Raw genomic sequence first — 25,222 nt, 5'->3', positions numbered from 1 at the left:
CCAGGAAGAGGTGACAGCTGACGGGGCTGCTTTAGAAGGAGGGAAGGTACCAGGCGCAGAGAAGACCCATTTGGGCAAAGCTCCCTACAGGTACAACACCTCGAAGGCCCCCTGGTGCCGCCGCTGTCCCTGGTCCTGACAGGGCTCGTCCCAAGGCCTGACCTGGCGGTCACAGTTTCCCCAGGAGGCGCTGGGCCGCCCACATCAGAGCAGAGAAGGTCCGCAGGAGGCGCGCCACACCACCAAGGCCGCATCGGCCTCCGCGGGTAGCGGCCGGGCTGGCCCAGGCCCCAACCCTGTGCCCAGCGCAGAGGGGCCCCCGTTCAACCGAATGCCTAGATGTTATTAGGTGGCGTTTTCTGTATTGATGAGAAATATCTGCTTTGCCCTGACTTCTTCGATTGAGGGTGCGACTTCTTTCTGAGGGAGCAGCTGGGGGCGGGGTGGGGGGGGTGGGATGCTGGGCCTGGAGCAGGTGTGTACGGGGATGCGTGGACTTAAGCAGGTCCAGGAGGTTGTAAGTGCAGCGCCCAGAGTCAGGAGGAAGGGGTGCGGGACGGGAGGTGGCAAGAGAGGAGGTGCTGGCGCCAACGCCGGCGGGGCAGGTGCGGCGAGCAGAGTCTTGCGCGCGGCGGTGCGGCAGATCGGCGGCGCCGGGGCGGGGAAAGAACGCAGGCGGATGTTTAGAGAGGTGCGTGGACCTCAGGAGGTACCTGCGGGAGGCGCGATAAATCGGACCCTGGCCGTCCCTTCCCCCGCAGCGCGGGCCCGTCCTCCGCGGGACCGCCCCGCGGAGGAGAGAGGAGGGCCGGTTTCCGCTCGGTTGTGCCTCGGGGGCGCAGGAAGCTGCCTGGTCTCCGGGAATCCCGCACCGGCCCCGCCCCGCGCACCGCCCTCCACGCGCTCGGCTCGCGCTCCGGTGCGGCTGTGGGCGCGGGCGGACATGTCGGGCCCGCGCGCGGGCTTCTACCGGCAGGAGCTGAACAAGACGGTGTGGGAGGTGCCGCAGCGGCTGCAGGGGCTGCGCCCGGTGGGCTCCGGCGCCTACGGCTCCGTCTGGTAGGGGCGGAGCGGAGAGCGGGCGGGAGGGGCCGGGGCGAAACCGAGCGCGCCCCCTCCACGCCCGGCGGGGTTCCCAGCGTGCGGAGGGGCCTCGCCCTCCTCCACCCCGGGCCCTGCGCGGATCAGAGGCCTGAGTGGGGGGTCGGGGTGAGGGCGGGAAGGAAACTTTCCTACCAGACGCTGCTCGCGGGCAGAGAGGGGTCGTCCTCTCTCCCTGCCCTCGCTGGAGCGCCCTCCACCAGGCCAGAATCCTGCGGCGTCACTGGCGTCACGGCCAGCGAAAGGGCGGGTCTCCCAGGCCCCTGAATGCCCCAGCACGCCTCTGTCCAGGCTCTGGCAGCACCGGTCTGGCAGATGCCCCCTCCTTAGGGTGGGTACTTTTTTTGTAAAAAGTAGAGCCCAGCTAGAGGAAGGGCAAGTCTCCTCCCCTTAGGATGGCCTCAGGCCTTTCCATGGGTTCTACCCCCACCACCCCCCACCCGGGTTTGTAAGAGGTTTCGGAATTTGGATGAGGTTTCAGCCTAAGCAGTTATGCCTGTCCTTACCCTTACCATCCGATGGAGGGGTCTATGCCCCACCCCATTTTGGCCCCAACCGAGAAAGCTCAGAGCACAGCCCCAGTTCGGCCCTGGGGCCCAGGGAGAGCAGACAGCATCTGGAAGTGTGTAGGAGGGTCAGATTTAGCTGCAGCCTGTCCCCCTGGGAGGTGGGGAAGCTGGAGGGAGCTCAGGGTCAGGTGGTTGCAGGGAGGCCCCATGTCACTTGCAATCTTGACCGTGAGGTTGATTGTGGGTGTGGATGTTGAGAGGTGAGCCCCCCCTCCCGCCCCAGGACCCAGTGAGGTCCTGACCGAGGCCAGTGCCAGAAGGCTGCTGTCCGCTGCAGGGGTGACAGGTGGTGGGGAGGCAGGGGCCCTTGAGGGCCTCTGGCAGGTTAAGAATGGGACTCCCAGAACCGGCCCCTCCTCCCAGAAGCCCAGGGCTGGAGTCCGGTGCGGGGGCTTGGGGCCAACGCGGCCGCTGATCTCACGTTATCACTCACAATCAGAAGCCTCAGACAGGCTATCTCAGCCATTCCAGCCACAGGCCTCTGTCTTCATGTCTAAGACATCAAGAACAAGCACAGGGCCAGTGACAGTGTGCGGGTGGCCCCTGGGGGATCTGACAGAGCCCCTGCTAGAACTGCCTCTGGCCCAGAAGCACCCTCTGGGAGCTCCTAATGAATGTCAAGCTCCCCAAGGGAGGCCCAGGTCTCTCTCCAGGGCACTTAGCTTGACTTGGCCAGTGCAGGCGACCACTCTCTCCTGGGCTCCCACGTTCCTCTGATGAAGCCATCAACTCAGGGCCAATGCCCTGTCACTCACTGCACAGATACAATTAGGCAAAAGGATCTGCTGTCCCACCTGGGGGAGCACACTCTCCTTCCCAGCCCAGGAGTGACTTGGAGCTTCCATAGGCTAGGGGGAGGGGCTCAGGTTCCCCAAGTGCATACCTGGCTGTCCCTCAGCACCACCTGGTCCTGCGCGAGCTGCTCCTGGAACTGTGGACTCTGCTCACTCCTAGGGGAGGCAGGACCCCAGAGGCAGGAGGCGAAGTGGAAGGGGGGCCGTCAGCTGGGGGGACAGCCTGTGCGAAGGCGCTTGCTGTGCTCAGCAGGCCCCCATCCTGCGGGCAGCGGCACCTCGGGAGGGCGGGAGGTGACTGGACCATTTGCATCTGAGGCTGATGCCAGCGCGTGCCGTGTCCCCCGTGCAGCGCAGACAGGCGTGGAGGTGCAGGGTCCGGACCTCTGCGGGCTGGGGCTGGCACGGGGGTGTGATGAGTGGGTGCGGACACCACCCTCTGCGCGACGTTTCCTCCTGTCCGGTTTCTCACGGCTACAAGTAATGCGAGTTTTCCCTCCATGTTCTGACTATGCCGAGGCTTCGCAGGCGGCTCTGGAACCCTCCAGAAGCCTCAGGATCCATGGTCCGTGGTGGGGGACGACCTTTTAATGTGGGAATAGCCAGTGGCTGCTTTCCTGGTGTTTTATTCCCACCCCCGGCCTCGCTTGAGTTGGGGTGCGAGTCATTGGGGTGAGGGGACAGAAGATCCGGGTCCTGCCCTGGGGCTCCCAGGTGGAGCAGGTGAGCGCTGGGCGGGCCTGCCTGTAGGGGTGCGGCAGAGCGTGAGCTGCTTCTTGGGGAAGGAGCAGGACAGGAGGCGATGCAGAGCCTGCCGGTCAGGATTCCAGGATTCCGGGTCGCTGCGCTGCACGGCGCTGGCGGACAGGTGCAGCCTGGACGGGGCCTGGAGCAAACGCCCGTGGGAGGACAGCGGCGGTCCAGCTGGGGAGGGCGGAGCGACCCCCACCCCCCACGGAGGAGTGGCGGCTGGGGTGTCTGTGAGCCTACAGTTCTCCCCTGGGACGGGCCTGGGGCGGCGCTCACCGCGGGCCCCGCCGACCGCCTCGCCCGCCGCCTTGCAGCTCGGCCTACGACACGCGGCTGCGCCAGAAGGTGGCGGTGAAGAAGCTGTCGCGCCCCTTTCAGTCGCTGATCCATGCGCGGAGGACCTACCGGGAGCTGCGGCTGCTCAAACACCTGAAGCACGAGAACGTGAGCCGGCACCCCGCGCGGGGCGCGTGGGCGGGCCTGCGCCGCGCCGCGGTGCTGACGCCCCTCCTCGCCAGGTCATCGGGCTGCTGGACGTCTTCACCCCCGCCGCCTCCATCGAGGACTTCAGCGAAGTGTAAGCGGCGGCCGAGCGCGGCCGGGGAAAGGGCGGAGGGCTCGGTCCTGACGCCGCACCCCGTTGCCCCCCGGCCCCCAGGTACCTGGTGACCACTCTGATGGGCGCAGACCTGAACAACATCGTCAAGTGCCAGGCGCTGACCGACGAGCACGTCCAGTTCCTCGTGTACCAGCTGCTGCGCGGGCTGAAGGTGGGCGCCGCGCGGGGGCGGGGCTTGGCGCGCGGGCGGGAACCTGAAGCTCCTCTCCCCCACCCCCCTCCGCAGTACATCCACTCGGCCGGGATCATCCACCGGGTAGGTGCGCAGGCGGGGCTGGGGGCGGGGGCGTCTGAGGGTCGGCCTGCCTGCGGCCCCGCCGCGCCCCTCCCGCGCTCACACCCCTGCGCCCTGCAGGACCTGAAGCCCAGCAACGTGGCGGTGAACGAGGACTGCGAGCTCAGGGTGAGCCCCGGGGAGGGGGCGGGGCGGCGGGGAGCGGGGCCGGCTGGTGCTGAAGCCCAGGGGTTTGCTTCAGATCCTGGACTTCGGTCTGGCGCGCCAGGCCGATGAGGAGATGACGGGCTACGTGGCCACACGCTGGTACCGCGCGCCGGAGATAATGCTCAACTGGATGCACTACAACCAGACAGGTGAAGCTCCACGCGGCGGCCCGCGGCGTAAGAGCCGGGCGCCGGGCAGAGCTGTGCCGGTGCCTGGGGGGAGCGTCTGGCCTCGAAGCCAGGGACATGGCGGTGTTCTAGCCTGGGGGACCCACCAGGTCTGGGACCAGCACTCAAAAACAGACTTTCAGAGGGGCAGACTATGGTGGGTGTCGGGCCAACTCCCTCCCCTGCCCCGGGCTGTGTCTAGAGGAGGGAGGGAGGGGACTGCTCATCTGAGGAGGGACTTGGGGCAGACAGGCTGATGGAAGCGTCCCCCCTCACCCCCGGCAGTGGACATCTGGTCTGTGGGCTGCATCATGGCCGAGCTGCTGCAGGGAAAGGCTCTCTTCCCAGGAGGGGACTGTATCCTTGGCCCAGGTTGGGGAGGAGAGTGGTCAGGGTCCCTTCCTGCAGGGTGGGAGTCAAGAGAGATGGGCTCCAGACCTTCTGGCCAGTCCTGTCTCCTCTGCCCCCTGCCATGCCACCTTGGGCTCAGGGTCCGCTGTAGTAGAGCAGGCTCTGGGCAGGGCCCCAAGATCTGGGGTCCGGGGGCCTAAGAAGGTCCACGCCTGGCCAGGGGGCATTTCCTGAGCCGGGCAGACATCGACCAGCTGAAGCGCATCATGGAGGTGGTGGGCACACCCAGCCCTGAAGTCCTGGCAAAGATGACCTCGGAACATGTGAGTCACCAGCCAGCGGCTTCCTCTGCTGACCAAGCCCCAGGCGCTCTGGGGGAAGGGCGGTGTGGGAGGGGCCTGGGCGCTGTGGCGGGGAGAGGGAGGCAGGAGCCGCAGTGGCAGGGTGGACCCACGGCAGGCGCCTGACCCCTCCGTGGGAGCAGGTGAACAGAAGACGTTCCCGGCCTGAGGGCCAGCGAGGGCAAAATCGCAGCACCGACAACAGAGCCCTGGCCAAGGGCAGTGGGGCAGCACGCGGCCCGGGCCCTGCAGGGATCGCGGGTGAGGTGCCAGAGCCACCTGATCGGAGTGGGTCTGTGCAGGCCCTTGCTCAGGCCCGGTCCAGCGAGTGAAAGCAGGGGCTTCTCTCAGCGAGCCCCGCTCAGCTTGGGCCGGGGGAGGTCAGGTGAGCAGCCCCCTCAGGCTCTTCCCGTGCGCCCAGGCCCGGACGTACGTCCAGTCCCTGCCTCCCGTGCCCCAGAAGGACCTCAGGAGCATCTTCCGCGGCGCCAACCCCCTGGGTGAGGATAGGCCCTGGGTCTGGGCTGGGCTTCACGCCTGGCCCCAGATGCAGAGCTGACCCCTAGCCGCCGCCTTGACCGCCACTCTGCAGCTGTGGACCTTCTGGGACGGATGCTAGTGCTGGACAGTGACCAGAGGGTTAGTGCAGCCGAGGCCCTGGGCCACGCCTACTTCAGCCAGTACCACGACCCGGACGATGAGCCCGAGGCTGAGCCCTACGACGACAGCGTGGAGACAAAGGACCACACTCTGGAGGAGTGGAAGGGTGGGCTGGGGAGGTCGGCGGGAGGCAGAGCCCGGGGGCCTGAGGGCTGCCTTCTCACGGAGGCCAGGCACTGCCCGCTGCCTGTTTCCCGAAGGAAGTGCCCAGTCTCGGGGGAGCGGGGCTGGTAAAGATAGGGTTTGTGTGTCCAGCAGAGGCGAGGGGCAGCACAGGGCAGGCCCGGGAAGCCCCATGCCTGAGGCTGCCTTCGAAGGGTGATGGGCCTGGCGGGGAGCCTGGCACCAGACAAGCAGGCGGGGCGCCCTGGGCCCGCGGCAGCATGTGCTCACCTTTCCCATCACCCCTCAGAGCTCACCTACCAGGAAGTGCTCAGCTTCAAGCCCCCAGAGCCACCGCAGCCGCCTGTCAGCCTGGAGGTCGGGCAGTGAGGGGGATGCTGCTGGCCAGCCACACGAGAACTTGAGGAGGGGCCTCAGCCTGCCTGTCCCTTCCTCAGCCTGCCGGGTTCCCATGAGGGGCAGCCGCAGCCCCCTGCCTGGGACCCCTGGTCCGCATGCCACTCTTCGTGGGAGCCTGTGCACACCTGTGAATGCACGACCGCATGCACCTGTGCAAGCCATGGGCACAGGAGCCTGGGCAGAGTGTCCTGGACTGCCTCAGTCCTCTTGTTCCCTCCTGGTCTCCCTCGGGACCTCGCTGGGGACCTGGATGCCTAGGGGTCCCTCTGGGGAGTGTGTCTGTCTCCAGGTCTCCTTAGTCCCAGGAGGCTGTCTAGGGGCAGCGCATCAGAGCCAGGGCCCCCTGGAAACTCAAAGGGAGGGGTGTCAGGGGTCAGAGCTGCTCTGGGAGATGCTGAGATCTGAAGGCCTTGGAGCTGGGCAGGGTCTTCTCCGTGAGGTGGCAGGGTGGAGACAGCCACCGAGGGTCGGACCGGCAAATGCACCTGGAGCCACGAGTTCTGCGCTGTGTGGCACGTGTGCCCCAGGGTGTGTTCCTGCCGTTTGCATGTCAAGGCGTGTGCAGGCATGTGTCTGTGGAAGGCCCAGGTGGGCTGGCTATACTTGCCTCCCCTCTCCCCGCTTCTGGTGCCATGGGGTGCCGAGATCCTGCTGGGCACCACATCAGGGGCTCAGGTGGACAGAGAATCAGCACGCGAGCCTCGGCCGGGCACTCCCCTTGGTTTTCAGAGATGTGGGGGTGCAGTGCCAGCCGGGGCGCTGGCACACGGGGGGCTGGGGGGCACTCAGAGGGCTGGCACACACCGATGTGGACCTGGACTCGGACTCTGGGCCTTGGCCCCGAGCTGATGAAGAGGCTGCCCCCCGTCCTTGCGGCCGACAGCTGGGGTGCTCCGGTCCGCGGGCGGCCCTCTTCCTTTTTCCTTCCAGAAGGGAGCTGACCTGGTGACTCTGGGACAGGACCCTGCTTCGCACGTGTCGAGGGTTGTGGTCCTCCCTCGAGGACCTTTTCTGTCAGTGCATCGGGGGTGTCCTACCTCACAGGCCCCGGGGGATCTGGGTGTCAAGTGTCTGCACCAGGGTTCCACAATAAAGGAGATTCCGTCGTTCAGCTTGTGTGCCAGGCTCCAGGTGCTGTCCTGCTGTTCTCACGGCTGGGAGGGGGTGGCCAAGTCTCTGTGCATCACAGCCCCAGCTGGCCCGGCCCCACCTGACCCCTACACTGGCCAGATCCCTTGAGTCCCAAGTCAGACGAGCCGCCTGCAGCACCCTCTCTGCTCCACCCAGCCCCGTGGGTTCTGTGGGGGGCGGGCAGTGTGTGATGGCTTCCCGCAAATGGACCTGGCTCAGATCCAGACCTGCCCCTTCACTCAGGGAATCCACTGGGGGACCGTGAGGGGGTCTCTGGGAGCGAAGGCCGGGTAGGGAGAGAGGAACGGCTTTCCTTCCTGCTTAAGGGGAACGAGGCCCGTTATCCAGCCACACGGAGCTACTAGCCTCCCCTGCTCACTGCGGCTTAGGTGCGGGAGGGCCCGGGCCCCCGGCGGGGTCAGCAGGGTGTCTTCGCTCTGTGCTCTTGCCTTTGGGGTGGAGTCCATCTGGGAGCTGGACCTCCAGGTGCCTGGTCAGGGTGGTTTCTGGGCTTCAGTTCCTGGGGAATCCCTGGAGACCAAGCTGGGCCCCATCCAGTGTGTGTGTGGGGGGGGTGTGGCGGCAGGACTGGGCCATGCCGCACCTGGGGTGTGGTCTGAATGGGACCCTGCTGGGCCCCCCCACAGAGAGCAAGGGGTCCCGCTGGGGACTCTTCGAGGAGGCAGTGGAGTGCCACAGGCAGCCCAGGATATGAGGGCACGGGGTGTAGGTGGCTGTGGCTCCAGTGACCCCAGGCTGTCCCCACTGATTAGTCTCCGGATCCTGAGTGCTCGGGGTCACCAGCCTGCAGCAACCTGGGCGTGAAGCTGAGCTGCTGATTCACGGTGGCCAGCAGGGCGGGTGGGGGCCCTGGGCATCCTGTTACCCCGCTCCCTCTCAGCTCCGGATCACTGCACTGGGGAGGATGTGGGGTGGTGGGGGGGGGGGTCCACCCCTCCAAAGCCTCTGGTCCAGGGTGGGGCCTGTGTCATGAAAGGTGATGCCCCTACAGAGGAGTAAAGGGGACACAGAAGTGGAGTGGGGCCCTCCTTCGCCCCCCGGGGCCAGACACACCTTCCTGGAGAGAGTGGACAGACTCCGGCAGGGCTCTGAAGGACAAGCGGGGCACTGAGCTGGGCTGGGACGAGCAGGCAGAGGCTCCACATGTGACAGTGATGGGGAGAAGAGGGTGTTGGGGTGCATGGGGGAACCACAGCGCAACCCTCCCTGGCTCCGCCTTTGAGGGGCCTGGGGCCCGAGGTTTTGGGGATGCAGCCTAAGTGGGAGGCTGAACTCACTCCCCCATTCCGAAAGGGGCATGCAGGTAAGACAGGTGCTGGGGAACCCCCACTGGGGGAGGGACAGATCAGCCCCTGGGGAAGGGGCATCCCTGGAGAAGGGGCATTGGCATCTGGAGCACTGAGCTCAGCTCAGGGGCCTTGGGTTGGGGCGTGGAAGTCGGAGGGGCTGGCGGGGGAGGGAAGCCCAGCGGACCCAGCGCCCTTGGGGCACCGTTAGTAAGGGGATCCCAGCGGGGCGGGTGCTAAGCCATCGCCCACCCAGCGCTGGGGAGCGCGGCCTCAGTGCAGAGGCGGGCGGGGTCTCAGGCGCCGCGCCCGGTTCCAGGCTGGGCTTGAGCTGCGGGAGGCGCTCCCCATCCGCCCTCCCCGCCTCAGGCCTTCCCCCCGGGCCGCCGCCTCGGGTTTCCGGAGGGGCCGGCGCGCGGCCGGCGGCGTCACGTGTGCGCGGCCCGGGGGCCGGTTGGTCCGCAGGCAGGGGAGGGGCCGTGCACTGCCCAGGCTCGCCTGGGGTCGGGCCCGGGTCGGGGTCGGGGTCGGCGGCTCCGGGAGCCGGAGGGAAGAACCGGGAGCTGAGCACCCGCGTGGTGGCCTCGGGCACACGCCCGGGGGGTCCCGCCGATCCCGCAACCCGGTGCGCGGGGCGCGGTGCCCGCGGGGTCTTTGGCGGGGGCGGCGTCCGCGCCGGCCATGAGCTCTCCGCCGCCCGCCCGCAAGGGCTTTTACCGCCAGGAGGTGACCAAGACGTCCTGGGAGGTGCGCGCCGTGTACCAGGACCTGCAGCCCGTGGGCTCGGGCGCCTATGGCGCCGTCTGGTGAGCGCAGGCCGGGCGGGGCGGCAGGGCGGGTGGCTGGTGTCAGGGTGGGTGGCCCGTGCCTCCCGCTAAGCCGTGCGTCGCGCAGCTCGGCCGTGGACAGCCGCACAGGCGCCAAAGTGGCCATCAAGAAGCTGTACCGGCCCTTCCAGTCGGAGCTGTTCGCCAAGCGCGCCTACCGCGAGCTGCGCCTCCTCAAGCACATGCGTCACGAGAATGTGAGTCGGGCTGGGCCGTCGCGCCCGGCAGCGTCTGTCGCCTCTGCTCGTCTTCCAGCTCCCCGCCAGATCCTGCCCTGCAAGACCGGGTCCCTCCTTCCCCACCACTTAGGCAGCCCCCCGTGTGGGGGTGCAGGTGGGGGGTCAGGGCTGGGGCTCCAAGTGCCGAGGGCGACCCCGGCCGGGCTTAGTGCCTCCGTTTCTTCCTGGGGTCACCTCTGGCTCCGCAGCCCTGGCCGGTGAGGGAACAGCCGCTTGCCCAGGCCGAGGGCGTTCTCCAGGTCGCACCCCAAATTCTGCAGCACCGTGTTCCTGGAAGGGGCTCTTAGCCGCGGCCCTCTTTTTAGGGGTCCCCGGAGCCCCACCCAGGCACCTTCTCCGGCCCCTCCGGCTCCTCTCCTGAGTGTGGCCCTAGGACCTGGGGCCCCTGAGAACACAGAGCTAGGCATGGAATTGGAGTCAGCATCCTGGCTGTCACCTCTGAGCCTTAGGGTCCCGGTGGGGGAGGGCCCTGGGCACAGTGGCCAGCAAACAGAGGCTTCCTTCCTTCACGGACAGTGTGTGTGTGTGTGTGGGGGGGGTGCATCAGGCCCTGCCAGGAAAAGGCCCCCTCCCGTTTCCAGACCTACCCGCGGACCGCACACGAACGGCTGTCGGGGCCTCCTTGGTGGCGGTCTCTGGCTGCCGAGGGGAGCTCTCTCTACGCGGCTCCCCTGAAGACAGAACTCTGCTCGTCCAGCACCCTCTGCGTCCGGCCCAGTCCGGGCCGCTGAGGGCTGGCGGCCTGGCCACCCGGAGCCCAGCTGATGGGGCTTCTGTCAGATGATCTGTCTCGTCCTGTGCTGTCTCGGCCTCCCCACCGGGGAGGGACTCACCCCCTGGGTTCCTGGCTGATGCCCATGCTCTTAGCCCCTCGGTGGGTCCTCCCTCCTCCCAGGCTTCCTGGCTCCACCTTGGGCTCTTCCCAGGTGGAACCCATTCATGGCGGACACCAGCCCGTCCTGAGCCTTGCTACGTCCTGGTCACGCCTGGTCACGCCCGGGCCTTGTCCTCAGGGGGGCAGACCTCTCTACCTGAGGCTCCCTCTGGCTTCTCCCTCACCTCCCCTGACTCCCACCATCCCATGGGCTCTGGGCCTTGTGTGCAGTGGCCTCTCATCGCTGAGCTGGCCCAGCCCCCTCCTCCGGCCTGCCCGCCCCCCGGCCGCAGCTGGGGCCTCCCCACAGTGCCAGCGGGTCCTGTCACCCCTGCGGAGCCCCTGACCCACCCACAACTGGGCGCTGCCACCTGCAGGGCACCCTGCACACAAGCCAGGAGACGTGGCCTACTGTAAACCCATTTCGCAGGAAACCGAGGCTCTGAGGGGGGAGAACAGCGCATGCCCGCCCCGTCTGCACCCCTCCCCCCACCCGGGCACAGAAGTCCTCAACCCCGGGACTCCGTCCTCTGTCCTCTTGCTCAGACACTCTCCCGGTGCCCCAGAGCCCTCGCTGGGTGTCCCATTCTGTTCCCTGCCCCTGCCCGTGGCTCTGGCCCTAGTGGTCATGTAGCTGTCCATTCAGCTCGTGTCCACTCTCACCTAACTCCAGTCTGTCCCACATTCAGTGTCACACCTGTTTAACCCCTTCCCTGGTGGCTCTGGGACCACGGCGAAACCTTTACCTGGCCTGCAAGGGCCCGCGAGGGCTCCCTCTGGCCTCCGCTCGGCTCCTCCCCAGCCTGGGCCTCGGCCTCCCAGCCTCCCCTCGCCCCATGTTCCTCAAATGCTCTCCCTCCTGTGTCCACCACCGTCGCAGGGGCTCGGCCAGGCGTCCCCACACACATGACCCACCGCCCGCCCCTCCGGCTGCTCCGATATGCAGGCCTCCCTGGGTCCCTGTCACCCTGAGCTCCAGGTGCCAGTTGTCACATTACCTGTCTGCTGTCCATTGCTCCTGACCAGGGGTCTGCAGGCCCAAGTCTGACCGTTGGTTTGGTCACAGTGCTGCTCGCCTGGGCCTCTCCAGCAGAGGCCCAGCCCTGGGAAGTGCCTCCCAATATAGGCTCTCTCTTGGGAGGCTGTCACCATCCTGGTCCCAAGTCTTCAATGGGGGCAGGAAGAGGGGGAGGAAGGGCCAAGGAACTGGAGCTCCTTGGATGGCAGGGAGCTGACCCAGACTTGGGGCTCCCCCTCCCCCAGAGGATCTAGGCTGTCACCATCCAAAAATAGCATGCATCTGCGGGCAGGTGTGCCAGGGCTGCGTCGTGCTGCCCGGGGCTCGAGCCGGGCCCTGGGGACAGCGGGGGGAGGTGGGGACACCTGCAGGGGGCTTTCCTGCCTGGCGCACAGTGCCGGCCTTGGGGGTGAGTCCAAGCCCCGCGGCCTCCGCTATGCCCCCGATGCCACCGGCGCTCCGGCCTCCTCCCCAGGTGATCGGGCTGCTGGACGTGTTCACTCCTGATGAGACCCTGGACGATTTCACAGACTTGTGAGCACTGGCCTGGGGCTGGCCGAGCAGGGCGGAGGGGTGCTGGGTCGCTCCTGGGCGCCGGCTTCAGGTTCTGGACTGGTCTGGGGTCCCGCTCGAGGCAGGCCTCTCCCTGCAGCCTGGACGGGGGTTGGGATGCCCACTGCCCATCCTCTCCCCACGCCGTCCGCCCCCTTGCCATGTGCCCTGGGCTGCACGGTGCTGGCACGGCCCGGCGGAACCCGGGCCTCCTCCTCCTGGCACGCCTGCCCCAGGCCCTCTCCAGCGCTGGAGATACGAGGCTTAGACCTGGGCATCTGTTAGCTGGCAGCTCCCGGGCACCAAATGTGTGGCTGTAACTGGAGCCGCTGACCTTTGCTGACGGGCAGGAGGTGGGCAGTGAGCACCTGCCCAAGTGGCCAGCCCTGGACTCACAGTTGTCAGCCAGGAGCCAGGGGCCTGGGCTGGGAGCGCTGGCTGCTTGCTGCCTGACCTTGCAGAGCTCAAGGACTCACAGTGTCCTGGTGGGGTGCCGAACGTCTCCCCTTTGTCTGCCTCCACCTGCCCAGCCTGCCCCTCACACCCCAGCGTCCTGCCGTCCCAGCCCTGCTCACAGGCACCTCCCCCCATCCTCCCGCACCCTCCTGGCCTCTGAGACCTGGTGCTCCCCAGCCCCGGGCCTGGCCCCGGGCCTGCCCAGTCCCTGCCCCCTGACATTTTCGGGTGCAGCAGGTGGTTGGAGAAGGTAGATGGGGCCTCGTTTGGCACTGGAGGCGGGGGCCGGGGGCCTTTCCAGGTCTGAGCCTGGCCTCGCGGGCGTGGCCCTGCTGTCTGCACCCTGCCCGCCCGCCTGCCTGGCTCCTGCAGCTACCTGGTCATGCCGTTCATGGGCACGGACCTGGGCAAGCTCATGAAGCATGAGAAGCTGAGTGAGGACCGGATCCAGTTCCTCGTCTACCAGATGCTGAAGGGGCTGAAGGTGAGGACGGGCAGGGGAGCCGCTGGCGGGGTCCAGGCCGCGGGGTCCCGGCGAGCTGACACCGCTGGCCCTCTCTGTCCCCACAGTACATCCACGCAGCTGGTGTCATCCACAGGGTGAGTCCTGGCGGTGGCAGGAGCCTCCCTGGGCTGTATGGGCATTCGGGGGCCTCAACTCCTGGGACCTGCCGCTTCTTGCCTGTGAGGGGGCACGTGGGGTCTCTTGGGGCGAGCACTGGGCTCCCAGACTCGGCAGCCTGGGGGCCCAGGCACCTCCACCCTTCCCAGAGGCTACAGGGGCTTCTGCTCCTGGGCTTGGCCACCACCAGGTTCCTGCCCTTGTGCCCCCTGCTGGCGGGCCGGGCCACCTGTCCTCTGCCCTGCCCACAGGACCTGAAGCCCGGCAATCTGGCGGTGAACGAGGACTGTGAGCTGAAGGTGTGTGCTGGGGGCGGGGTTCGGGGCTCCCTCCCCACCTCCCCACCTGCTGGCCACACCCTGGGAGGAGGACTGGCCTAGGCCCAGGCAGAGGGACCAGTCGTCCAGGCAGTGGCCAAGCAGCTGATGGGCAGACGTGCTCTGGGGAGGCAGCTGATGGGGGTGGCAGCGGGCGTACCCCTGTACCTGCCTACAGGCTGGCCCATCCACTCCCCGGGGCCCCTTCACCCCCTCTTCCTGATTCTGGCTGCAGATCCTGGACTTCGGCCTAGCCAGGCAGGCAGACAGCGAGATGACTGGATACGTGGTGACCCGGTGGTACCGGGCGCCCGAGGTCATCTTGAATTGGATGCACTATACACAGACGGGTGAGAGTCTGCCCGGAGACGGGGCCGCCACCGGCGCCAGCCTCCCCGTCTGGACCTGCCCCTCCCTGTTTCCCCACGGGAAGCCCCGTGGTGGCTGTCGCTCTGGAGGCTGCTGAGCTGGGATGGGACGAGGGTGTGGCAGGCTAGATGGCCCCCATGTCTATGACCCCCTCCCTGGCCCGCAGGGCCCTGATAGGGGGTTTCTGTCTCAGTGGACGTCTGGTCAGCGGGCTGCATCATGGCAGAGATGATCACAGGGAAGACGCTGTTCAAGGGCAATGACCGTATCCTCCGCCTGTGGGGCCAGGTGGGCCGGGCTCATCCTCCGCCTGTGGGGCCAGGTGGGCCGGGCTTATCCTCCACCTGTGGGGTCAGGTGGCTTGGCTCATCCTCCACCTGTGGGGTCAGGTGGGCTGGGGTAGGGGCTGGGCACACCGTCCTGGTTGGGTGGGCAGGTGACCTCCACTCTCTGGCCCATGCTGTGCTCCTGAGCTCCGTGGAGACCTGGACCAGCTGAAGGAGATCTTGAAGGTGACGGGGACACCGCCGGATGAGTTCGTGCAGAGGCTGCAGAGCGCTGACGTCAGTCGGGAGCCGGGCAGGGCCGGAGGGGCTGGGCCATCCGAGGGCTGGCCGCTCACCTGCTCACCTTCTTCCTGCACAGGCCAAGGACTACATGAAGGGCCTGCCCGAGCTGGAGAAGAAGGATTTTGCCTCCATCCTGACCAACGCAAGCCCTCTGGGTAGGGCTGGACCTGGGGGGCGTGGGGCTGTCCCCTCGGCCCAGCCTAACACGCTCTCCCCCCAGCTGTGAACCTCCTGGAGAAAATGCTGGTGCTGGATGCGGAGCGGCGGGTGACGGCAGCCGAGGCGCTCACCCACCCCTACTTCGAGTCACTGCACGACACGGAGGATGAGCCCGAGGCCCAGAAATATGACGAGTCCTTTGATGATGTGGACCGCACGCTGGACGAGTGGAAGCGTGAGTGGGATGCGGGCAGGGCCTGTGGCTGGCCCTCGAACCCCTGCAGGTGGCCATGCTCAGAGTCGCGTCCCCCGGGGGAGGAACGCAATGGGAGGTCAGATGCTGTGGGGCTTCCCGGCTGAGGTGACCTGTGGCCAGAGCTAAAGAGGGAAAGGCAGGGCATCCCTGCCAGGGCCCAGCACCCGCGGGAGCGCAGACCAAGTCCCGGAAGTCATGGGAGGCAGTGGGAGCACTGAGCCCCCCTGGCCCGGCCCCGACTGCCCGCCTTCCCCGCCAGGCCGGGGACTGGGCCCCCCGGGACCCCACCACACCTGCTTGTCTCCAGGCCTCTGCTCTCCCCTCTTGAACTTGCCCTTGCCCCTCCTTGCCCCTTTCATGACATCTCCTACCCGGATGACTGCACAGCCCTCATGTCCTGCCGAAAGGATAAGGGCCACCGAAGCCAGCCCACAGCACACCATCCCTCCCGGCCTACCGAGCCTGTCCCCTGCAGCCCCACCGAGCAGCCCCATAACTGCTATGCACCTCCAGGCTTTGTGCTGGCCACCCCCTGACACCAAGGGCCCCTTTTCTCATTTATGAGGGGCGACCAACACCTTTTCAGTCTTGAGCTGGACTCAGGGGAGCCTGCCTGGTCCCCAAGCCTCTGTCTGCTGTGGCCCTGATGCCACATGCTGTGGCCTTGAGGGCCTGGTGTCTTTAGGAGGCCGCGGGACCAGTCCGGGGGTGCAGGGGTGCCCGAGGGCAGCAGTTAGCACCCCCTGTGTCCTAGGCTCCAGCTGGCTCTGCCTCAGAGCCATGGTCTTCGTCTGTACATGGGGGTGGGAGTGGGGTGGGCGGTGGTTCCCAAACCATGTTCCAAGGGCCCCCGGGTTCTCCAGTGCCTCCAGCAGGGGCTCTGCCCTCATCTGTGCTGTGTTTTGTGCTTTTTACGTATGGTTTGGTTTGGTTTGATGAAAGTTTTTGTTGCTAAAAAAGATAACATGAAAACCACGGGCCACAGGATCCTCTCTGCGGTCGCTGCCTACACAAACCCTGCAGAGAGCTTTTGCTTTGACTACAGACTGAGGTGGACACGTGGCCTGTTTGTGGCTGAGCCCCGGTCAGGATGCAAACTGTCATTACCTCATTTCCCTGGGAAAAGCCAGCTTTACAGCAGGCCTCACACTAACCTTCCCCGGATGGACTGGCCCTGCCTCAGGATTAGAGGAAGGGCATAGAGGACACATGGACCCCTGGCCCACGAACCAGGGTGGGCATGCACCCAGGCCGATGCAGGGCAAACCACAGACCAATGGCTGTAAAGGCACAGTGTTTCTTGAACTGGGTTTGTGGAGCACCACTAGCCAGGTGGGCATGGGGGGCTGTCTGCAGATTAGTCAGCAGGGAGCAGGGCAGCCCCTGCCCCTCGCCTCTGGGTGGCTTGCTCTGGGCACAGAGTTGGGAACATAACCACCAGCTCAGGAGGTGGGCACTGCAGGGAGTTGCTGGGAGCCTGCCCAGGTAAGCCTCTGTGGGCGTTCTGGATCTCGGGACTGGGCTGTGTCCCAGCGGGGCCCCGACAGCCTTACTGGCGCAAGCACGTGGGTTTGCAGTCCAAGGACATCCTCTTTCTACTAAGGTGGGCTGCGCGCCCAAGGCCTGCCTGCCACTCTGGGGGCAGTGGTTTTGGATTCTAGGAGCCCGGTCAGGCTGCAGAGTCCCCTTGGACGGACGTAGGTGGGCTGAGAGTGACTGTGGCCTGGGACAAAGTCTCACGTATGAGACAAAGAGAGCCCACCAGATGCCTACGGCCCAGCAGTGACCTCTGACCCCGATGTTTCTGGGTCGAGTGGGGCCCTGGGTTGGTGGCTGTCAGCCCGTGCTGGGGGCCTGGGAGCCCTCCCCCCGGCGCACTCTTGCAGGACTCATCACTGGTCGGTGCGGTGTCTAGCGTCTGCGGCCGTACGCTCGGCAGCAGCTGATTCCGACCGGTGATCGGCCCCTCAGTCCGTCTCTCTCACCTCACCCAGGTGTCACATACAAGGAGGTGCTCAGCTTCAAGCCTCCCCGGCAGCTGGGGGCCAAGGCCGCTAAGGAGACGGCCCTGTGAAGACACCGGGCCCTGCGAGGGTGGTGGGGACGCCTTGGGGACCCTGGCTGGGCTTCCACCTGGAAGGGGTTCCTGCTTACCACTGGGAACTTGGCTGGCGCTTGGGAGCCAGGAGACTCTGTGTTGCATGGGGCCCCTCCCCCAATTCTGTGCTCTGCTCAGGCCCCACCCTGGGGGGCATTTGGACATTCTGGGCAGGACACCACCTGGCCTGGGGCTGGCCTCCGAGCCCCTGAGAAGCCCGAGAGCCTTGGGGTGGGGTGGGATGGGACTTGGGATCAAGGCCTGGCTGCTAACCCTGCCCACTCTGGACTGGGCTGCCGCCCGGCTTCTGTGGCTGAGGACAGGGAGGGCGCAGGGCGCCGACTCAGGGACGTCTCTCCTGGGGGGGTGTTGTGGACTTGCACCCCCAGTCTGGAGTGTGAATTGTACATGCGGCTGGGAGGAAATAAACCCTTTGCAGCTCCCACTCTGGCGTCGCTTCCTGATTCAGGGCTGGCCATCCCCTCCGGGCCTGGGCACACCCTCCCCTCCCCTCCTGGTCACAGAGCTGGTGTCCATCTACCCCATCAGTGCCAGTGAACCTCGAGTCTGGAGCCCCCACATTAGGGCTTGCTGCCCCTCCAATGGGGTAACCTGCTTCTAGAGGCAGACTTTGGGGCAGGGCCTTAAGGGGGTGGAGGTTAAGGTGTAACCTGGGGCTCAGTCCCAGCCGTCTGCCTGAGCTCTGCGCACACTCCGAGACCAGGTTCCTAGGGAGGAGGGCTCACGCTAGACGCGTGGAGGCACCTCGGGCCTTTGCACAGGTGGCTCAGCGGAAAGGTGGGTTCTGTTCTCGTCAAACCTCCTGCCCCTCCCCCGGCCACGCAGCAGCGCCATCGTCGAGGATGCGGGGCCCTCTGCTGGCCATTCGAAGTCTTCGGGAGCTGGCCGCCGGATCACAAGTCACCCTTGGGCTCCTGCGGCCTCCCTGGCTCCTCCCACCTGACCTCGGGGTAGGTGCGCCCAAAGCGCGGCCAGGCCGACCTTCTCCCGGCCTGGAATTCGGCTGGACACGCGTACAATCGGTCCAGCCAAATACGGCCGGGCGAGTTGCCACAGTGGACACCAGCCTTCTCTGCCCAGAGACGTTCCCGCACCTCTAGGACTAAACCTTGCTGTGACTCTCGCTCTCCCGCATCCAAACAGGGCGGTCCAGGCAGACCACGCCCTTCGAGGTCACGTGTCCCAGGATGGCCAATCAGAGGACGCCATGCCTCGCCACCGTGCTCTCCCCAGTTAAAGTCATCCCAGAGCCCCCGCGGGAAGCACGCTGCCTCACGGGCAGGTCCCCCGACCGTGACAGTGGGAACCCACATGAGGCAGAGGGGCGCAGTCTGGGCCATCGTCTGCATCCCTCTCACTGTGGAGGTCTCCCCTGAAGTGTCGGGTAGACCAAGGAACGTGACTGGGGTCACTCCCGCTCCCTGTCCCGACTCCCAGACTCCAGGATCCAGCCCACGTCCCGCCTCCAAGAGACCCGCCCCCAGGGCCTGGTCCCCAGACCACCACTCACGCCCCGCCCCCTGGGAGCCCCTGCATCTTAGCCTCACGGCTCCGGGCTGCCCCATCCCTCTGGCCGTCTTGCTCTGTGACTGTGCCCGCACCTTCCCCTTTGCTGGCCTGTCCAACGTCTCCGTGGACGTGTGCACAGGTGGCTCAACTCGCTCCCTAAGGCCGAGCCAGGACGAGCGTCGGACAGCACCTCGTCTAAGATACGTATATGTAACGATCCCAGTGAGGAACCAGCTAAGCATGGAAGACACACACACACACGAATAGTTCCCAAAGCATCACACAAGTTTAATCATACCAAATCCTGACGGATCTCAATCCTAGCAGATCCCCCGGTGGTGCTGGCGGAGACAAGACACATATTCAACGGTGACCTGTGGATGCTGGCTTGGATGCTGTCGATCTGCCAGGGTCGATCAGCGGAGGCCTCTTCTTCAAAGCAGAGCAGTCAGGAACCAAGAGATGGAGGAGCGTCGTCCCGGGAGGACGGGGAGCACGCTCTCTGAGTCTGCATGAGAGACCCTTTCAATTTACACTCTGTGATGACATCTTTGGTGTCTTATCAGCCAGCCGCACGGGTGTCTGCTTATCTTACACACTTCGGGTAGCTAAGACATTTTTTTTGGGTTTGCATTATCTGGGTTACACACACACAGACCATTGCGACAGTAGCAACAGGGAGAGATACGACTTTTAAATTCTTATATCACACACACAAGAAATCATTATGTTTGCCACTCGGATTACTGTAACATGGCCTCATTCATCCCTCGCCCAGTCCCTCCCTCTCCGTCCACCTTCCCCTCACCCCATGTTGGGCGACTTCTGTCCAGCTTCCCTGCCACCCCCCTGGCCTAACGCTCTCCCGCCAGGGATCTTCCAGGAGCTTAAATCGGACCCTTGTCCCTCTCTGAAAACTGCAGCGGCCGCTCAGCACGTCCGTCCAGCCCAGGCCGGGCTAGGCCACGACCCCCGGTCCGGCGGACTCCTGGTCCCGCCCCTTTCCTCGCAGCGTTTCTCCGAGCGCCGGCAGCGCGGTCAGGGTAGGCCGGGAAGGAGGGGCGGAAGGGGCTCGGCGCACTGCGCACCGATGGCACCGCTGTGAACCCGACCCCGGCGGAGGAGGAGGTGGAGCCGCCGCTAGAGCGGCCAGGGGGCGGGACGGTACCGGCCCCAGTCGGAGGAAGCCGGAAGCCAGGCCCCGGCTGCTGCTCTGTTGACCCCAGACTGGCTCTGGCGCCAGTTGCGGCCCGAGGCTTTCTTCCTGCCCAGGCTCTGTCCCCGCCGCCCCCTCGTGACCCTAGCATCGCGCTGCTCCCTGGGCTGCAAGGTGGGGTCCAGCAATACATTCACCTGTGCGTGGTGCCACCTGGATCCTTCTGTTCAGGGTGGCCCAAAGTGACCACCACTAGACCATGGGAACCGCACTCGTGTATCACGAGGACATGACGGCGGCCAGGTTGCTTTGGGAAGAGTAAGTTGACCTGGCAGAGGCGGGGGTGGGGGTGGGGTGGGGAGGGGTCTCGGGATTCTGAGCTCTGTCCACTCAGCCCCGAGTGCGAGATCGAGTGTCCTGAGCGCCTGACCACCACCCTGGAATGCCTGCGGCAGCGTGGCCTGGAGCAGAGGTGCCTGTGGTTGGCAGCCCGAGAGGCCTCGGAGGCGGAGCTGGGCCTGGTGCACAGGTCAGCCCCTGGGCTGGCCACAAGGATTGCGGCCTAGGACCTGGGCCCACCCTGGCTGGCCAGTGCCTTGCAAACAGTGCCTGTCCACAACATGCCTCAGTTTCACCATTGGGTGGGTGGGTGAGGGACCAATGAGGTGGGCAGGCCCATCTGGGGTCTAGCCCCTCTGCTCCCCTTTCCTGCTGGTGACGCTGCCTTGCCTGCCTGCCCTTCTGCAGCCCAGAGTATGTGGCCTTGTTGCGGGAGACCCAGGCCTTGGGCACGGAGGCACTCAAGGCCCTGTCTGGACAGCATGATGCCGTCTACTTCCATCCGGTGCGTGCCCTGGGGACGCACTCACCCACCCGGACGCGCTTCCATGTGCTCATGTGAGCCCAGTCACTGTCCTCTTGTTCATGGACGTGCCAACTCCCTGCACTCCCCCTGGCTGCCGCTGCTGGCACCTGGGACTCCTGGCCCATTGCTCGCACTCCTCGGTGCCCTGCAGCCTGGCACAGGCCTGGGCGGAGTCTGTGAGGGGTGGCTTGGGGGGCTCATCTGCATCCCGCCCCACAGAGCACCTTCCACTGTGCGCGGCTAGCTGTGGGGGCCGGGCTGCAGCTGGTGGACGCGGTGCTGACAGGAGCTGTGCGCAACGGGCTTGCCCTGGTGAGGTGAGAGCTGTCCCCTGCGCTGGCTGCCCCCACGCATGGGCACAGGATGACCCTGACGTGGCCCACTCTCAACCCTAGGCCTCCTGGGCACCACAGCCAGAGGACTGCTGCCAATGGATTCTGCGTGTTCAATAACGTGGCCATAGCAGCCAAACACGCTCAGCAGAAACACGGGCTGCACAGGTGTGTGCTGGGCGGCCACAGTCGGGGAGGCCCAAGGGGGGGCTGGGGCTGGCTGCTGAGAGTCCACCTGGCCCTCCCATCCTGGGCGGGGCTCCGGCGGCAGGCGGGGACCCCACCCCTCAGCAAGCCCCTTGCCATTTGTCCCCAGGATCCTCATCGTGGACTGGGATATCCACCATGGCCAGGGCATCCAGTACATCTTTGAGGATGACCCCAAGTGAGCTGGGGGTGGGGGCACAAGCCTTCCCTGGGACCTCGATCTTTGCGGCATACAGCCTGGCCTGAAAAAATCCGATCAGGAGGACATGGCCCTATGCTCCAGGGTCACAGTTCTGGGAGGAGCCATGGTGCCAAGGGTCCTGACCTCTGACCCTGGCTGGTTTCCCCAGTGTCCTTTACTTCTCCTGGCACCGCTACGAGCATGGGCGCTTCTGGCCCCACCTGCGGGAGTCTGACGCAGACGCTGTCGGGCGGGGGCCCGGCCGAGGCTTCACAGTCAACCTGCCATGGAACCAGGTGCCACGTGTCACCCCGACCCCCCAGAGCCCCTCCCAGCCCACATCTCCCACCCCACCGCTCCCGGCTTGACCGTAGTTTAGGGCATCCTGCCAGGGATCTGGGGGTGAAGACCCCGCAGCCCCATGGCAGGGCCCAACGCTGACGCCTGTGGCTGCAGGTCGGACTGGGAAATGCTGACTACGTGGCCGCCTTCCTGCACGTGCTGCTGCCCTTGGCCTTCGAGGTGACCGTGTAGGAGCAGGCTGGTCTCCCTGGCAGGAGGGTGGAAGGAGTGGCGCTCCCCCCACTCCACCAGGGCAGAGCAGAGGCCGGAGGGTGGGAGGGTCTCCGTGGAGGGGCCTTCCCCTCACCCCTCTGCCTCGGCCCCGCCCACAGTTTGACCCTGAACTGGTGCTGGTCTCGGCAGGATTTGACTCAGCAATCGGGGATCCCGAGGTGAGGGCCTGGCCGGGCTGGGAGGGCTTCCGGGGTCCTGCGGCCAGGCCCGTCACACCGGCTCTGGCTGCAGGGGCAGATGCAGGCCACGCCCGAGTGCTTCGCCCACCTCACGCAGCTGCTGCAGGTGCTCGCCGGCGGCCGGGTCTGCGCCATGCTGGAGGTGACTGTGGCAAGCAGGGAGGGCCCGCGGGCCAGAGGCTGAGGTGCAGTCGGAGGAGCCTGCTGCCCAATGACACCCCTGCCCCATTCGTGTCTCTGCCCTCCTCCCTCCTCCCTCCTCCCTCCTCCCTCTCTCCAGGGAGGCTACCACCTGGAGTCACTCTCCCTGTCGGTGTGCATGATGGTGCAGGCGCTGCTGGGTGACCCCGCCCCACCCCTGTCGGGGCCCATGGTGCCACATCGCAGGTGCGAGGCGCAGGAGGGTGGGAAGGGCCAGGCAAGGCCAGGCCTCACCACGCCTGCTTCTCCTCACAGCGCCCTGGAGTCCATCCAGAGTGTGCGGGCAGCCCAGGCCCCTCACTGGACAAGCCTCCAGCAGCAAGGTCGGCGTGGCCTGGGCCGGGTGGTGGGATCACACCTTGGGCTCCTAGGCAGTGGCTGTGACTCAGAACCACCTTTCAGACCTGACGCCTGTCCTGAGTCCCAGCACGCACTCCCCAGAGGAGAGGCCCACGACGCTGCTGCCTGGGGGGCCTGAAGTCAAGGCTGCAGCAGCCAAGGCCGAGGCAGCACTGAGCTCCCTGCTGGACCAGCTGCGTCTCCATCCCACGCCCCCTGTCCGCACGGCCGTCGCCCTGACTGCGCTGGACACTGCCCTGGCCCTGCCCCCTGATACTCTTCGTCAGGAGGGGTCAGCCCCACAGGAGGAGATGCAGGCTTGGGCCAGGTGGCAGAATAGGCTGGGGCCTGGGGTGGGGCTGTGTCCACCTTGCATCCTGTGTGACTCACATGTGGTCTGTCGCCCCGAGTCTATGTGTCCCTCTGGTTTGCCCACCACAGTCTACACGAGGCCCTGGCCAAGGACGAGACCCTCACTGCACTTGGGAAGGTCCTGCACCTCTTGGACCGGATCCTGGATGGGCAGGTGGGGGCACCTGGGAGGGGCTGGGGCTGCCTGTGGAGCTGGGGGCAGGGCCCAGGACCTGCCCACGACAGGTGGCCAGTCCAGGGGAGGGATGGGAGGTGCAGAACCACATGGACGTTGAGTGTCACCTTGCACCCAGGACCTTTCCCAAAACAGTCCCCAGGGACAGGGTCACAAGCACCCCCCTCAGCCCCCTCAACTAAATGCTCTTTGGCAGAGAGAGGAAGGCCATGATTTAAGCGTCTTATTTTCAGAAGTGGAGCAATTTGACCTCAGAGTGTACAGGTGACAGTCATTGAGACAGGAACCAAAACAAGGGACTGGTACCTGGTAGTTCCGTTTACCTGGCTTGGGGTTTGCCCTCCACTGCTGTTATTCACCCCACAGGTGAGCAGCGGCATTGCAGCCATCCCGGCCCCTGCCGCAGCTGCCACCCTGGATGTGGCCATTCGGCGCAGCCTGGCCCAGGGATTCCAGAGGTGAGCCTCAGCTGGCGGAGCTGAGCCTCCGAGGGCATGGCCCGTGGGCACCCCTGGCTGGCCATGTGAGGAGGGCTCTGGGAATGGGCTCCAGGTGGGGTGCATGCAGCCTGTTCTGGAGCCAGCTCTTTCTCCAGGCTGCTGTGTGTGGCCGTGGGACAGCTGGATCGGCCCTCGGACCTTGCTGCTGATGAGTATGACTCTGGGTCGCGTGTATGTCCAGTCCTGCATGTGGGTGGGCACAGCACTCTGGGTTCCCGGCCAAGGGGCCCCTGAGAGCAGTGCCGGGAGGGTCTCCAACATGGAGGCTCGGCACTCCCAGCACCTCTACCCGTGAGCTCTCCTGCGCCTCCTCTGTTGTTGGGCTCTGGAGGGTTCGAGGCGTCTCACCCACATGCACACGTCTGCGCTCACTCTCTCCCGGAAGGAGGAGTCTGTGGCTGAACATCGGGGGCAAGGAGGCGGCAGCCCTGTCCACATTCCACGTCTCCGTACCACTGCCGGAGGTGAATGGTGGCATCACAGGGTCGGGTCGTGGCTGCTCACCGGCCTTATCACGAGTGCCAGGCCCCTGGCTTTCACCTGCCTTTCTCTGCTTCTTGATGGGACTGTTGGTGTGGCTGTATACCCAAGACTGGGTGGTGTGGTGGCCTGTGCTGGCAGGATGGGTGTCCCCTGGATGAGGGGCTGGGGCTATGCTGCTGTCCTTCCCACAGACAACTGGCGGGTTCCTGAACTGCATCCTGGCCCTGGTGCTGCCCCTGGCCTATGGCTTCCAGCCCGACCTGGTGCTGCTGGCACTGGGGCCAGCCCATGGCTTGCAAGAACCCCAAGCTGCGCTCCTGGCCGCACTGCTGCAGGTGCCAGCAGGAGGCCGAGTCTTGGCCCTTGTGGATGAGGTGAGTTGAGCAGAGTGGATGTGTGGTGGGCTGGGAGGGGGAGGTCAGTGACTCGCTGCTCTCACCCTCTGCTCCAGGTCCAGGAATCCTCACCCCAGCTTGCTGGGGTCCTGGTCCGAGCACTGCATGGAGAGGCACCCCCTAGCCTGGGTCCCTTCTCCATGGCCTCTCCAGAGGACATGCAGGCCCTGAGGCACTTAAGAGTCCAGCTGGAGCCACAGTGGAAGATGTTGCAGGTGGCGGGTGAGACTGGGGGACAAGGCGCAGGCTGAACGTTTGGGGCATTGGGGGTCGGTCCTGCCTTAGAGCTCCATGGGGAAAAGGGGCAGAGGTCTTGGGGAGTAGGGTGCTGCCCTGAACCAGCTCATAGTAGTGCCAAGCTGACTGTGTGCCTCCTTCCAGCTCCCGCTTGAGTGCTGTGACCTGGTTGTTTGAAATCTGAGTACTTACTCCCCGGAAATGACATTACAACCCAGCTCCTCCCAAGAACCGGTTGTTAACATCCGCTAGCACACCGCTGCCTTAGGCACGTGCCCCGACGTCCAGGCCACGGGGTCGCGAGGGCACTTGCGAAGGGGCAGCGTCCACTGCGGCGGCCCGGAGCCCCCTCCGCACCGCCTCCGCGTGGGAAGCGCCGCCCAA

General features: G+C 65.9%; 3 protein-coding genes across 11 annotated transcripts; all 3 read left to right on the top strand.

Moving 5' to 3' along the window:
* Positions 1–904: 904 nt before the first annotated feature.
* Positions 905–7,427, top strand: MAPK11 (mitogen-activated protein kinase 11). 6 transcript variants are annotated; one of them, XM_016125351.2, is made up of 12 exons: positions 906–1,059; positions 3,529–3,658; positions 3,733–3,791; positions 3,873–3,984; positions 4,060–4,089; positions 4,189–4,236; positions 4,310–4,424; positions 4,728–4,799; positions 5,037–5,116; positions 5,556–5,634; positions 5,727–5,900; positions 6,207–6,418. In XM_016125351.2, the coding sequence occupies exons 1-12, from the start codon at positions 944–946 to the stop codon at positions 6,284–6,286; spliced, it is 1,095 nt and encodes a 364-aa protein (XP_015980837.2). In that variant the 5' UTR covers positions 906–943; the 3' UTR covers positions 6,287–6,418. The 6 variants fall into 6 exon arrangements, with proteins under 6 accessions (XP_015980838.2, XP_015980837.2, XP_036093648.1 ...); XM_036237756.1 differs by having other exon boundaries at positions 954–1,059; positions 3,593–3,658; positions 5,727–5,867; positions 6,205–7,427; XM_036237757.1 differs by lacking the exon at positions 906–1,059 and adding an exon at positions 1,387–1,432 and having other exon boundaries at positions 3,593–3,658; positions 5,727–5,867; positions 6,205–7,427.
* Positions 7,428–8,486: 1,059 nt separating this feature from the next.
* On the top strand, positions 8,487–17,555 carry MAPK12 (mitogen-activated protein kinase 12). Of its 4 annotated transcripts, none has more exons than XM_036237760.1 (12): positions 8,487–8,771; positions 9,463–9,560; positions 9,649–9,778; positions 12,188–12,246; positions 13,093–13,204; positions 13,291–13,320; positions 13,594–13,641; positions 13,895–14,009; positions 14,222–14,293; positions 14,512–14,591; positions 14,674–14,752; positions 14,818–15,987. In XM_036237760.1, the coding sequence occupies exons 1-12, from the start codon at positions 8,766–8,768 to the stop codon at positions 15,114–15,116; spliced, it is 1,128 nt and encodes a 375-aa protein (XP_036093653.1). In that variant the 5' UTR covers positions 8,487–8,765; the 3' UTR covers positions 15,117–15,987. The 4 variants fall into 4 exon arrangements, with proteins under 4 accessions (XP_036093653.1, XP_036093654.1, XP_015980806.2 ...); XM_036237761.1 differs by having other exon boundaries at positions 8,488–8,771; positions 9,478–9,560; XM_016125322.2 differs by lacking the exon at positions 8,487–8,771 and adding an exon at positions 17,007–17,555 and having other exon boundaries at positions 9,245–9,560; positions 14,818–14,991.
* A 2,279-nt stretch (positions 17,556–19,834) lies between these two features.
* On the top strand, positions 19,835–24,901 carry HDAC10 (histone deacetylase 10). The gene is given in 20 exon segments (XM_016125318.2): positions 19,835–20,114; positions 20,191–20,325; positions 20,544–20,640; positions 20,881–20,978; positions 21,057–21,161; positions 21,310–21,378; positions 21,551–21,677; positions 21,838–21,903; positions 22,056–22,115; positions 22,189–22,278; positions 22,417–22,523; positions 22,593–22,660; positions 22,740–23,004; positions 23,118–23,202; positions 23,590–23,681; positions 23,819–23,875; positions 24,109–24,187; positions 24,398–24,580; positions 24,658–24,831; positions 24,833–24,901. Coding segments are annotated over 20 exon segments (2,070 nt in total). The 5' UTR covers positions 19,835–20,055; the 3' UTR covers positions 24,887–24,901.
* Positions 24,902–25,222: the final 321 nt, after the last annotated feature.

Source organism: Rousettus aegyptiacus, unplaced genomic scaffold (assembly GCF_014176215.1).
Source record: "Rousettus aegyptiacus isolate mRouAeg1 unplaced genomic scaffold, mRouAeg1.p scaffold_m13_p_2, whole genome shotgun sequence".
NCBI classification, from domain to species: domain Eukaryota; kingdom Metazoa; phylum Chordata; class Mammalia; order Chiroptera; family Pteropodidae; genus Rousettus; species Rousettus aegyptiacus.
The sequence above is the reverse complement of the archived record's forward strand: the minus strand, read 5'-3'. Positions and strand labels throughout refer to the sequence as shown.